A 13,271-nucleotide genomic window follows, 5' to 3' on the forward strand; every position below is an offset into this window, starting at 1 on the left:
AGGAAATGACAAGGGCACTGCATTTCTTGCAAAATCAACAGGTCATTTATGTACTACCTGAGGACTGGTAAGCTGCAATATATTTCCTTTTTGTTCTTGGGTTTAGTTATTTTAACCTTTTTACTGCCAACGCCATGAGGCTTAAGGCGGTGGCAGTTGCCAGGAATATGTGTAAAAGCCAACAGCTGACTTGTACACTCCGCAAGCTGATTGTTGGCCTTCTAGCGAAATCAATGTGATGGCCGTCACCCCACAGAGTGGACCCCCCTGCCGTGCTCTATCAGCTCTAATGGAATTCAGGTGAGACATCAGGGGTCTAAAAGAACCCGTCTCAAAAACATTATATCACATAGGGAACCTTTTGCTCTCTATGTGATATAAAGTTTTACCGAAAGTAAGAAATTAAAAAGAATATGCTTAAAACCACCACCAAAAAAAAAATATTTGCATGCACATATTAAACATATAAATGCACCTGTTCAGGAAGCCTATGTACGACAATTTTACAAATCACCGCACACACCAGAGTGAGAGCAAAAATTCTAGGGCCATTATTCACGGTTAACTCTAAACGAATGATATAATAAAGTGTTGCCTATGGAAAATATAGGGTATATGGTTACCAAAAATTAGGTAATCCATTATGTTTTTGTACCCTAAAATTAACTTAAATTCTATTTTTTATACTGAAATCTTGCGCTTAATAAACTGATGCGCAAATATTGTGTGACATAAAAATGTTTATTTTTCTGGGTCTCTGCTTTCAGAAAATATATAATGTTTGGGGGCTTTAACTAGTCTTCAGCTCTAAAATTATTTTTTAAACATGTGTGCAAAATAACGCAAAAACTACTCTGGCAGCGAAAGGGTTAAGGGATAAGTATATTTTCTCACTTCTCAGCGATGGCCCAGTTAGCTGTGGGAAGTGGATTCCTCGTTCCACAGCTGCACATACACAAAAGGGATGGGGATGCCTATGACATCAGTGACCTAATAGGCCACAGGGCCCTATTAGACCATATAAGATCACTGACATTGGCCATATTAGCACCCTTTAAAGTACTAGAACATCTATCTGCCAGATCCTAGAAAGATTTTGCTGGCTAACATGATATAATTTATATGATATAAGTTAAAGTTGTTTACCTGTTCTTGAAGGAGGGTCTCTAGATGGTGGTGGAGGTGGACCAGACCGGCTAGAGAGCACAGCAGGTGGAGGTGGAGCAGGTAAGGGTGAAAAGGAAGGATTTCGTTGAGCAGGTCTTGGCATATCATCAAAATTGGAAGGGGTAGGAGGAAGTGGAGGAGGTCCAGGGCGGCCTGGTGGCAGAGGGGGTCCCTGGTTAGATGAATTGGGTCTAGGTGTGGAGGGAACTGGGGGCTTATTGTTTTGAGGTGGGGGAGGTGGGGGTCCATCTCTTCCAAGTGGAGGTCTGTTTCCTGTTGGAGGAGGAGGAGGCCTGTCATCATCTCTACCAAATGGTGGTCTATGTCCCATTGGAGGTGGAGGTGGTCGATCATCATCTCGGCAAAATGGAGGCCTATGTCCTGCTGGAGGAGCAGGGGGCCTGTCATCTTCTCTGCCAAATGGTGGTCGGTTTCCTGCTGGAAGAGGTGGTGGCCGGTCATCATCTCTACCAAATGGAGGTCTATGTCCCGCTGGAGGGGGTGGTGGCCTGTCATCATCTCTGCCAAGTGGTGGTCTATTTCCTGTTGGCGGAGGTGGGGGTCTATCATCATCTCTACTGAATGGTGGCCTGTTTCCTGTTGGAGGCGGTGGTGGTCTGTCATCCATGGAACGACTAGGTGTTTGAGGAAGAGATGGCTTGTTCATAGAAGGAAGTGATGGAGGCATTGACGGAGATGTTCTGCTGTTACCACCAAATCCAGGACTTTTATTCCAAGGTGGAGGAGCAGATCCTGTGCTCATTTGCCTGTTTGCAGCAGGGACTGGTGGAGGGCCTCTGTTGTAAAGACTTGATGGGGCGGGCCTTGGTGTATTAGGAACTGAAGGTGGTGCATTTTCTGATCTAGGACTAAAATCATTCCTTGGAGGAGGTGGCATGCGATTTCTCTGTAGTTCTGGGGCACTGCTTCTTATGCCCAGTTGAGGTGTAGGGCCTCTCGGAGATCCACTTGGTGGAGCAAAGGGTCTAGGAGTGGTTGATCTTCCACCAGGAGGCAACATTGGTGGTCTGCTTCCCACTGAATCTAGAAATGACAGAATTTAGATAAAATGGTGTAATCTAGTGAGGGAATATTTTTGCTACGGACAATTGTAGAAATTACTATAATCAACTGAAAATAAAGTTAATGGGTGGATTGAAGACAATGTGCAAATGATCTCTTATCAAAGCAAATAATCAGCCACCATCATGCTTTTTTGCGTAAATTATATCATGAGTGTAGGAGACTGCACTCAGGTATGCACTGCTACTTGCATAAAGTGGTACATGCTTACAGTCATAAGTCTTTGAACATTGACTGTCACCAGGGGAATGTGCCTGTGTGCATGAGCTTCCTAAGCTAAGTACATATTGTTTTTTTTTTTTTCTTCAAGTGATGTGAATGCAGGAATTTCCCACACAGGCCCGTTCGACAAAAGCCGGTCTAATGATTGACTTCTATTGAACAGAGAGGGCTATACACAAATTTAATTTTGATACGTGCACCCAGCTTTACTCTCCCTGTACAATATTTTATTAACTGGTATGTTATGGGGAATGTAAGAGAAGGATTGGAACACCTGTAACAAGTTCATCATTGTAGATGGAATTAAACTCCAAGGAAAGAAGTGGAGAACTATGGTAGGAAATCTTGCCAGTGAAGTGTCCAGGAGAGATAAGAAGCCATACCCAGACTAGCCTATTAGACTCCCCCTCTACTTGAAAGATTAAGCTGGTCAACGATGGATAGAATTTTGAATCAAAAATCTTAGGAAAAGTCTTAGGAAATTTTGTATGTGAATTCTAAGAACATTTAAATATAGTTTGAAATATGTCCTTTGCTTTTAACATTTGATTCTGGAATGAATGGACTTTACTGAATGAAAACTACATATACTACTAGAAATATGTTCTTTTGAGAAAAACTTGACCATCCTCCTCCTTCGAATTTTCTTGTCACTGCGGTCAAAAACAAAAATTTATTTGACCTAGTAATTATTAGAAAAACAAATAAACTTTCTTAGAACATTCTTTTCTAAGAATTCTACCAATCTATGGCCAGCTTTAGTACTGGGTGTACTGGATAGAGATTCTTAGCCAAATCTTTTTTTGGCCACTAGGTGGCACAAGTCATTCTAGCAGTAGTGAAAGCACCATTCAGTCTAATAGAATAAATAAAAGTATGCAAGACAGTTTACCTTATATAAAACTGCATAACAACTCAGACATTATTAAATGGTACATCATATTAAAAGAGTAGGTTATTACCATTTTCTCTGCTTCCCGAAGATCGTAGCTTTGGCATTCCTCCTTGAAACAAGCCACCTAACCCAGGTGGCCCTCCAAAGCCTCCTCCGCCTCCTCCCATTCCTCCACCTCCACCGCCACCACCACCACCACCGCCCATTCCTCCACCGCCCATTCCTCCACCGCCACCACCTGGAGATGTTTTCGGTTCTGTTGGGGGAAAAAAAAAGAAAATGTATAAAAAGTATATAAAATGGGTATAAAAGAACTACAAAATGGGGTTGATTTATTTAACTGGAGCGTGCAAAATCTGGTGCAGCTCTGCATAGAAAACAATCAGCTTCCATTTTTTATTTATTTTTTGTCAAAGCTTAAATTAAAGCTGATTGGCTACTATGCAGAGCTGCAAAAGATTTTGTACTATCCAGTTTTAGTAAATCAACCCCAATGTGTTTTGTAATATAGAATAGACTACGGGTGTACAAGAATGCACTCCTGATGTGTCACAGTATAAAGCAACAAGTTTATTTTCTTTTTTACAAACCTAAAAACTAGGGCTGGGAAAATTAAAGATTAAGTCCTCAATTAATTGTTAATTTTTTTGATCGATCAAAATTCTTTTGATCGGTACTCACCTCTCAGCCGGCTTCCGGGTCTTCAGGGAGTTCCGTCGTAGATTCAGTGACGTCACGGACATCGACATCACCGGACTCCTCCCCCCTTCCCCAAGTGCCTCCGAGTTTGGTGACAACAATGTCCGTGACGTCACCGGACAGCCTGGACAGTGATGGTAAATATGGATGCGGTTAACTGGGATCATTCAGTGAACTGAGTGTAGGCAAATTTGATAACCTTCGTTTTTAATATTGTTGTAAAAAAACAACAAAATGTAAACACTCTGGTATGTCTGCGTGACTGGCTAAAGTAATGCCTAATTGCCTGCTATAAAGTGACTGACAGTCAATATACTAGATAAGTTTTATAATTAAAGTTAAACTAACGTTCTAAGTTTTTCTTAAAGTTTAATTTTAAAAATTACGTCAGTGCTACAGTTTGAATTTAAAACATTTTTGGTTGAACTGTGAAGTTAAGTCAATGTGGAAACTAACTAGTGTTGAGTGATTGTATATAATGTATACCACATTTACCACTGACTAATGCAGCGTTGCAAGGCAAGGAGATCAGCTAAAAGTAGTTGGATCTGTATGTGCGTTATAATTAATCGAAATTAGTTGATTAATCGATTTAAAAAAAAATTTGATTAATCGAACATGAAAATTTTAATCGGTAACAGCCCTACTAAAAACCTTTTATCATTGAAAAAATGTCCTTGAGCACCAGGCAAGTCAAAGAGATTGGGCCTCAATGGATCATCATGAGATAATGATGTCATCAGTCTGCTGCAGACAGGAGGCAGCATTTCCTCAGTCTCTTCCCCAGTGATCATTTGGATTCTAAGTGTGTAACTTTGTAGCAAGTCACAGGTTAAGGGTCTGCAGTATGGGGCTGAATTGTTTGATCAGCTTTTCTACATACAGCCCAAAACATAGTGCTTGTTGAACAGACATCAGGATTTATACAACTGTGTCACCAGGGAAAATGTTTTACACCAGAAACCATTTCACAATGGTGGTGTTGGCCTTTTGGAGGGAAAGTAAATGAACCTCACTGGAGGTATTCTCGAATGTGTCTCGGGGTTTAATTTCAGTACCATTAGCAGTAACCCAGAGCCACATTTTTGCATCGCAGGATCATGGTCCAGTGTACCTACCTTGTCCCCAGGATCCTGCGATGTTCCCCTGCTGTGTCTGTGGGCTGTGTCCTCTGCTCGAAGCTCTGTGTGCTGGGCTCTGCTCCCTTCAAGCATCGCAATGCATGGGGGCAGAGCCCGGTGGCAAATTCAAAAAGTACAAAATTCATAACACATACAGTAAGTACACTGTAATCTTACAGATTACATAACTGTATCAAATCATTTCACCTCCCATTTGTCCCTAGTGCTTTATTCAATGCCCTGATTGCAGTTTTATATTATATATACTGTCTGAAAACGTGAGATTGTCCATGGCAATCAAAAAGTGTCCCTTTACGTCAAAAGCGGTTTTAGATCAGCTAGAGAACAGCGATAGTAAATTAGAAAACTTGTAGAATTGCGTGATAGTGATTCGTGGGGAAATTAATTTTATTATTATTATATTATTATTTTTTATAATTATTTATAGTTATTAATTATATTATAATTTATGATTTTGTGTTTCAAACTTTATCATACCCGGGATGTCTACTAGACTCCTGCTTGGATAGATTTAAGTGTGTAACTACTGTAATTACAGGCCTATAATATAAAACGCCAAATTTCTATGCAAAACAATGTACCGTTGTAAAAAATCAGACCTAATCATACTGCCAGGATGGCTACAGCATTATCAGGAGGAGCTTTGTGATCTCTAGGAGAGGGGATGATAACCTGCTCATTCCTACTTATATCATTTCTTTTTCTCAAGTCTTCCTTTGTTGACTTCCTCTTTTGAAAAAGCTTGTTGCCTGGCTGTCATGTTGTTTATGTATGTCTTAATACTTTAAAGGACAACTGTATTTTGTACAATTATCCTTTAAATGACTCCCCACTTCCTAAGACCTTATACTCTAGCACAGTGGTCAACGCAAACTGTGACCCAGGGGCCAGATACAGCCCTTTGCTTGCTTTTATCTGGCCCTTGGGATACTATTTCATCCACCGATACCAACAATTGGGCATATGTCTCCCCATTGACATCAATGAAGGGGCAAAATTCCTTCTAATGACACCAACGATGGGGCACTATTCCTCCCACTAACATCAATGATGGGGCATTATTTACTCCCACTGACACCAGGACATTTTATACTCCCACTGGCCTCAGTCTGGCCCCCCACAGTCTGAAGGACAGTATACTGTTTAGAATGTTTGGGGGCCCCTGCGCTAACCAATCCAAACCTGTGTGGACAAGGGGACACTGCACAGCCACTGCTGGAAACTCTCCAAACTGGTCCTAAAATCCTTAGTGCATGCACAAACAGATCCTTTCATTCCTATGGAAAGGTCATCTACTATGCAACCCAACAATAGATGTTTTTTTCATAGTAATAAATAGGATTGCACATGTGGAGAATACTTTGGGACTGGCTGGGAGAATTTTTAGTGGTGACTGTGTATTTCTGTATATCTGCAGTGCAAGGCTGACCATATACTATACAACCTGACAGCACAATCTGCTTTAGATCTACCATCGAATATTATTATTATACCCGTATATACTCGAGTATAAGCCGAGATTTTCAGCCTCTTTTTTGAGGCTGAAAGTGCCCCCCTCGGCTTATACTCGAGTCATCGCTGTCTGCCCGCTCGATCAGCGTGTCGAGCAGACAGACAGCGGCCATTCTATAATTCAAAAGCCGCGCCTCCGGCTCCGCCTTCGCCTGTGATAGGCGGAACACTGAATTTCCCAGCAGCCTGTGTTCCGCCTATCACGGACATCGTATCATCCTCGTACTACGGACGAGGATGATATGATGTACGTGATAGGCGGAACACAGGCTGCTGGGAAATTCAGTGTTCCGCCTATCACAGGCGAAGGCGGCGGCGCAGCTTTTGAATTTTACAATGGCCGCCGAGGCGCCGACGAAGAGGGCACGGGACGGAGGCAAGGCAAGGCACGGCACGGGACGGGACGGGACGGGACGGAGGCAAGGCACGGCGGCGAGGCACGGAGGCAAGGAGGCAAGGCACGGGACGGAGGCTCGGGACAAAGGCTCGGGACACAGGTAGGCTGGACACACACACACACACACACACACACACACACACACACACACACACACACACACGGATGGATACACACACACACAGGGATGGATGGATGGATGGATGGAGACACACACACACAGGGATGGATGGATGGATGGATGGAGACACACACACACAGGGATGGATGGATGGATGGACACACACACACACAGGGATGGATGGACGGACACACAGGGATGGACGGACACACAGGGATGGACGGACACACAGGGATGGACGGACACACACACAGGGATGGACAGGCATGTCTTACCCTCGGCTTATACACGAGTCAATAAGTTTGCCAGTTTTTTTGGGGGTAAATTGGGGGCCTCGGCTTATATTCGGGTCGGCCTATACTCGAGTATATACGGTACATGCTTTATATAGCACCAACAGTTTGCGTGGCACTTTACAATTACAGACAATTCAATACAGGATGAATCAGAGGGCCCTGCTTGTTAGAGCTTACAATCAAGGCGGGAGGGTCAAGTGATCCAAAAGGGTAAAAACTGGGGGGGGGGGGGGGGGGTGAGCTGATGAAGAAAATGAAAGTGCAGTTGTTAGGTGGAGGCAGGATAGGCTTCTCTGAGAAGAAAAGTTTTCAGAGATCGCCTAAATGTGGATAGATTTGGAGATAGTCTAAATGGGGTAGGGAATTCCAGAGGATGGGAGAGGCTCGGGAGAAGTCCTGGAGGCTAGTATGGGAGAAGGTGATGAGGGTGCTAGAGAGCAGGAGGTCTTGGGAGGACCGAAGAGGATGATTAGGTTGGTATTTTGAGACTAGACTACTGCTGTAGCTGGAGGCAGAGTTGTGGATGGCTTTGTAAGTTATTGTTAGTATTTTGTATTTAATTCTTTGGGTGAGTGGCAGCCAATAAAGGGATAGGCAAAGAGGGGTAGCAGATGCTGAGCGGTTTGTAAGGTGGATGAGTCTGGCAGCAGCATTCATGAAGGACTGAAGAGGGATGGCCTTTTTAAGGGGGAGCCAATGAGGAGGGAGTTGCAGTAGTCGAGATGAGAGATAACCAGGGAGTGAATGAGGAGCTTTGTGGTTTGATTGGTTAGGAAGGGTAGTTTTGGAGATGTTGCGGAGGTTGAGGCGGTAAGCTTTGGAAAGTGATTGGATGTGGGGCCAAAAGGAGAATTTAGGGTCCAGGATAACACTTAGCATGCTGACATGTGGGGATGGGTGGATGGTTGTGCCATTGCTCATGACAGAGAAGTCAGGGGAAGAGGCACATGGGGGAGGAAATATTATGAGCTGCATTTTGGATACATTGAGTTTGAGGAAGTGGTTTGACATCCAGACAGATACATCTGTTAGTAAGTTGGTGATGCGTGAGGAGACTGATGGAGGGAGCTGAGGGGTGGAGAGATAGATTTGAATGTCGTCTGTGTAGAAATTATATTGGAAGGCTCAGCTGACCCAGGGAGGAGGTGTAGATTGAAAATAGGAGAGGTCCAAGAACAGAACCTTGTACAATGGCCTGCCTTATTTGATACCACTGAATTGGTCTTTTCAATTTGTCCTCAAAAAACATAGTTTTGGTAACTCTAAAGGACATTTTGCAGAAATTGTATAGATTGTTAGCATAGTAATCAGTATAACAGCCATGTAACTCAGATTTAGTTGCACCATATTTTTCTCATAACAGGTTTACTTTAAGATATAACAATGCTTACAGAGTGGCATTATGACTCATTTCTCGTGTCTCTGAAAAATAGTAAGAAATTGGTAGGTAATTCAACTTGCCTCTACTGTGTCCACCCAAATGGAAAAATTAGCTTTGGGCCAACTGACCTTTATATGTTTGGTTTGGACAGAAATATGTGAAAACACTCAAAAATGCTGAATGTGCACTGTATCTATAAATATCAGACGGAATAAACTTACTGTCAAGAGCTGGCCCACTTCTGTCATTGGTGACGGCCTTCTTGAGCTTTTTTCCTTTTGAAATATCAGACAACAGAGCATTTCTTCCCGATTGCTGGGCTTTAGATAAACTGGGTTTTTCTATATTGGCCTGTAATAAAAATCTCTCATGAACACAATGTTCCCTGGGAAGCAACTATGTAAAGAGAATAAAACAATGTTTTCATTTTGGACAGAGTAGAGAAAGCTTAAAACTTTTGTTAGGCTTCCATTGTTACACGCATCTCCAGTTTGGAGATTTCCCCATACTTCTTGTCCTAGTGAACACAGGTTAGGTGAAATAAAATATCTACTCATTGGGGTCACAGACAGTGATAAAAACCTCAGAGAGTCAGTCTTTAAGAAACTGTTATTTAAAGAGCTCCACCCAAAAGGGGAAGCTCTGCCTGTTTGCTTCCTCCCCCCCCCCCCTTCAGCTGCCACATTTGGCACCTTTTAGGGGGGAGGAGCGAGTGGGTACATGTTATTGACAGGTACCCATCACCACTTCCGGGAGACATCACTTCGGCGAGGTCCCTTGGAATTTTGCCCCCCTCCCCCCCACTTTCCCTGCTGCCAGGCCATTCACAAAGTGCAGAGTGCTTTGAGCATGTGCAGTGGGGAACAGCTGTGAAGGCGCAAGGCTTCACTGCCAGTTCCCCTTACGATGAATAGCGGCGGCAGCACCCAAGAGCCGATTTAAAAATCGGCTGGGGTGACAAATTTGTGGGATCACTGGACAGGTAAGTGTTCTAATATTAAACATACTGTAGCTGCTGACTTTTAAATTTTTGGTGGGGGTTGGAGCTCCTCCTTAAGTCACACAGTATAAATGGTTTAATTGCTGTCTCTACCATTAGTTCGGAATATGAGCACAAACACAAAAAACTTCTACGATCAACGAAAGCTTCTTGCATATGGGTGCAATCCTGGTGTTTTAGTATGCCCAGGAGGCACAGGTGCAGTACACAGCGCTACTGCCTGCAGCATGTCAAAATCTATAATATCCCGAAATATACTGCATATAGATGGGGCTGAATGTTGTACTCAGTGGTACTGTACTCACTCAACTACAAGGCCATAAACTTTATCTCCAGCTTCATATAGGGCTTATAAGACCTAGCAACCCTTTTTATCCCTTACATCAATTCAAACAGCTTAACTCAATAATAAACTCACTTTTGAGGAGACAGATGATGATGTCTTTCGAATGTTCCGTTTAATGAAGGATATTCATAGGTAGAAAAAGTTGATGTTAGACACAAGGAAATATGATTACAGCATGGTGGAATACTGAGCAATGATACCAGAGAGTAGAAAGGGGAGGGGATATACAGAAGTACGGTGGGAGAGAGAGTTCAGCTTAGACAGAACACAGCTTGCCAACCGGCCGCCGCAGTTTTACTGCAGCAGAATGGCACAGCTGGGCGAAACAACGTTACCTTACATTGCTTTGTCTTTTGGCCACTAGGGGCGTACCCACAGCGTGTGCCAGGAGCCAGTGCGAATGCCCGGTGGGTGCGATGACCGGCAGGCTCCTGTGATCACTCATGACAGAGAGAGAACCGGGATCTGTGTGTGTAAACACACAGATCCTGGTTCTCTCAGGGGAGTAGAGAGAGATCGTGTCTTCATAACATGTATGTACATCGATCTCTCTCTCCTCCTAGACAGTCGCATAATATCTACAATTAGGGAACACATTTAACCCCTCAATCGCCCCTAGTGTTAACCCCATTCCCTGCCAGTGACATTTATACAGTAATCAGTGCTTTTTTATAGCACTGATTGCTGTATAATTGTCAATGGCCTCAAAAATGTGTCAAAAATGTCTAATCTGTCCGCTGCAATATCGCAGTCCCGATAAAAATCGCAGATCGCCGCCGTTACTAGTAAAAATAATAATGATAATAATAAAAATGCCATAAATCTATCCCCTAGTTTGCAGACGCTATAAGTAACAATACACACTCATTGCGATTTTTTTTACCAAATATATGTAGAATTATACATATCGGCCTAAACTGAGGAAAACAGTTGGGATAATTATTATAGCAAAAAGTAAAAGATATTGTGTTTTTTTTTCAAAATTGTTGCTCTTCTTTTGTTTATAGTACAAAAAATGAAAACCGCAGAGGTGATAAAATACCACCAAAAGAAATCTCTATTTGTGGGAAAAAAGGACGTAAATTTTTTTTGGGTACAGTGTCGCACAACCGTGCAATTGTCAGTTAAAGTGACGCAGTAACGCATCGAAAAAAATGGCCTGATCATTTAAAAATTTCCGGGGCTGAAGTGGTTAAAGACAGAGAGCGATAATATGCCAAATAGTTCAACACAGATGAAAAGATAATAAATCACATAGTGCAACACAAGAGGTACACGTGTTCAGGAATGAATGCCCAGAGCACAGGATTTCTGTAGTCTGGGATTTGTCTCTGAACACATAGGGCCCTACATGCAAGTGCAACTTGGAACAGCCTCGCCATATTTCAGCCAGCCCTAGGCTTTGCCCACCTGAAAGCATTGGAGACTTCTGTCAAAAGTCACAGGCTGGAAAACTTTTTTAGATCAGCAGCTGCAGCTGATTCCAAGGGGGGAGGGGGGGGCTCAGCAAAAGAAAGCATAGAGACATGGATGGATGGGTGAGTTGTCTGTGAATATTAAAAATGTCTTTACGTGGTTCTAAAGACAGAACGTTTTTTATCTTCATGCATTGACATAAAAAAAACCTTCTGTGTTCAGCAGCCCCCCCCCCCCCATCCTCCCTAATACGTACCCGACTGAGCCCCATCTTGATCCAGTGATGTTGCACAAGAGACTCTCCCTCCTGATTGGCTGAGACACAGCAGCAGACAGCAGCTGTCAATCAAAGTCAGCGGGCCAATGAGGAGAAAGAGGGGGCAGGGCCAAGCCGCGGCTCCATGTCTGAATGGGCACACAGAGCAGTGGCTCGGCTTGGGTTCCCCCATAGCAAGCTGCTTGCTTGCTATGGGGGCACTTGGCAGGAGGGAGGGGCCAGGAGCGCCAGCGAGGGACCCAAGAAGAGGAGGATCTGGATTGTTCTGTGCAAAACCACTGCACAGAGCAGGTAAGTATAACATGTTTGTTATTTTTAAACAAAACAAAAAAAAGACTTTAATATCACTTTAAATAGCATTTTGTGGTGCTCAGATGCACTTTAGTTCTGCTTTAAAGTGGTTGTAAACCTCAGACATGAAATATGAACAAAGCACATCCCTCTATAGTGTGTACTTGTCTCAGGGTGGATTCACACTAGTGCAAATTGGATGTGGGTTTCCCTGCATCCAATTCACATGACAGGAGAATGTGACCGGCTCCATAGGTTCACATATCTCCGGTGGCGGCTGCGGAGCGCATAGTACAAAGGTCCTGTGCGCTTTTGGCTCCATTTCAGGGCCAAATTAAGGGAAAAATGTGGCCCTGATTTGGGATGCACCGGACCCCTGCTGCGAGACGCATGCAGTTTAGATGTGAACCCAGCCTCAATCTAGAGCACTAAGTGTAATTTCTCTCTGCTATCAGCATGAATCACTTCTGATAAGTTTTCCTGACACCAAGACAAGCTTTATAAATCCAGCACTTTGAACGGCTGTAGGGAAGCGAAGACTGCAGGGAGTCAGGTACAACTTATGTAGGAGGATTTGTTTCATCTCTGTGTATCACCTAAAGCCAGTCACTTCACTGCGTAATTGTAAGGATTTACAACCACTTTAAGTTCTGGTTGAACTTATGCTTTAATAATAAAAAGACTCATCATTAACGGGTTTAAGAATGAAATCTATGTAAGGTTAGTAACCCACCTGTGAAAATGTAGGAGGAGGGGGAGGACCTGGAGGAGGAGGCGGGGGGACCGGCATTCTTGCAAAGGTTTACTGTACCGTCTCCAGGACCTGTCAATAAGGAAAAAAAATATTTCATCATACACCTTGTACAATGTTATACTGAATGTGTAGTCTCCAATGTCTAAAAATATATAGGAGAACTTTAAATGCAATAGTTACTTAATTATTGAATATTTTGTTAAAAATACTATACTGTATATATGTTTAAATAATTATACCAGTCTAATTAAAAGTTCCAGCCTTTTTTCCCC

At 43.1% G+C, this 13,271-nt stretch overlaps 1 protein-coding gene across 8 annotated transcripts in view; it reads right to left on the reverse strand.

The window, feature by feature from the left end:
• The window catches only part of WIPF1 (WAS/WASL interacting protein family member 1), a 125,335-nt gene that overhangs the window by 12,567 nt on the left and 99,497 nt on the right, over positions 1 to 13,271 (reverse strand). For 4 of the 8 annotated variants that reach the window (XM_077448039.1, XM_077448042.1, XM_077448043.1 and 1 more), the window contains exons 2-6: positions 12,979 to 13,068; positions 10,334 to 10,357; positions 9,137 to 9,266; positions 3,435 to 3,623; positions 1,147 to 2,211 (exon numbers count right to left, since the gene is read on the reverse strand). In XM_077448039.1, the coding sequence (XP_077304165.1) occupies positions 1,147 to 2,211; positions 3,435 to 3,623; positions 9,137 to 9,266; positions 10,334 to 10,357; positions 12,979 to 13,035 (1,465 nt within the window). In that variant the 5' untranslated portion in view covers positions 13,036 to 13,068. The remainder of the gene's footprint in view (positions 1 to 1,146; positions 2,212 to 3,434; positions 3,624 to 9,136; positions 9,267 to 10,333; positions 10,358 to 12,978; positions 13,069 to 13,271) is intronic. The other 4 variants (XM_077448044.1, XM_077448046.1, XM_077448047.1 and 1 more) reach the window with 1 other exon arrangement.

Source organism: Lithobates pipiens, unplaced genomic scaffold (genome assembly GCF_037356315.1).
Source record: "Lithobates pipiens isolate NorthernLeopardFrog02 unplaced genomic scaffold, aLitPip1_a1.2 Scaffold_22, whole genome shotgun sequence".
In the NCBI taxonomy this organism is placed as follows: Eukaryota; Metazoa; Chordata; class Amphibia; order Anura; family Ranidae; genus Lithobates; species Lithobates pipiens.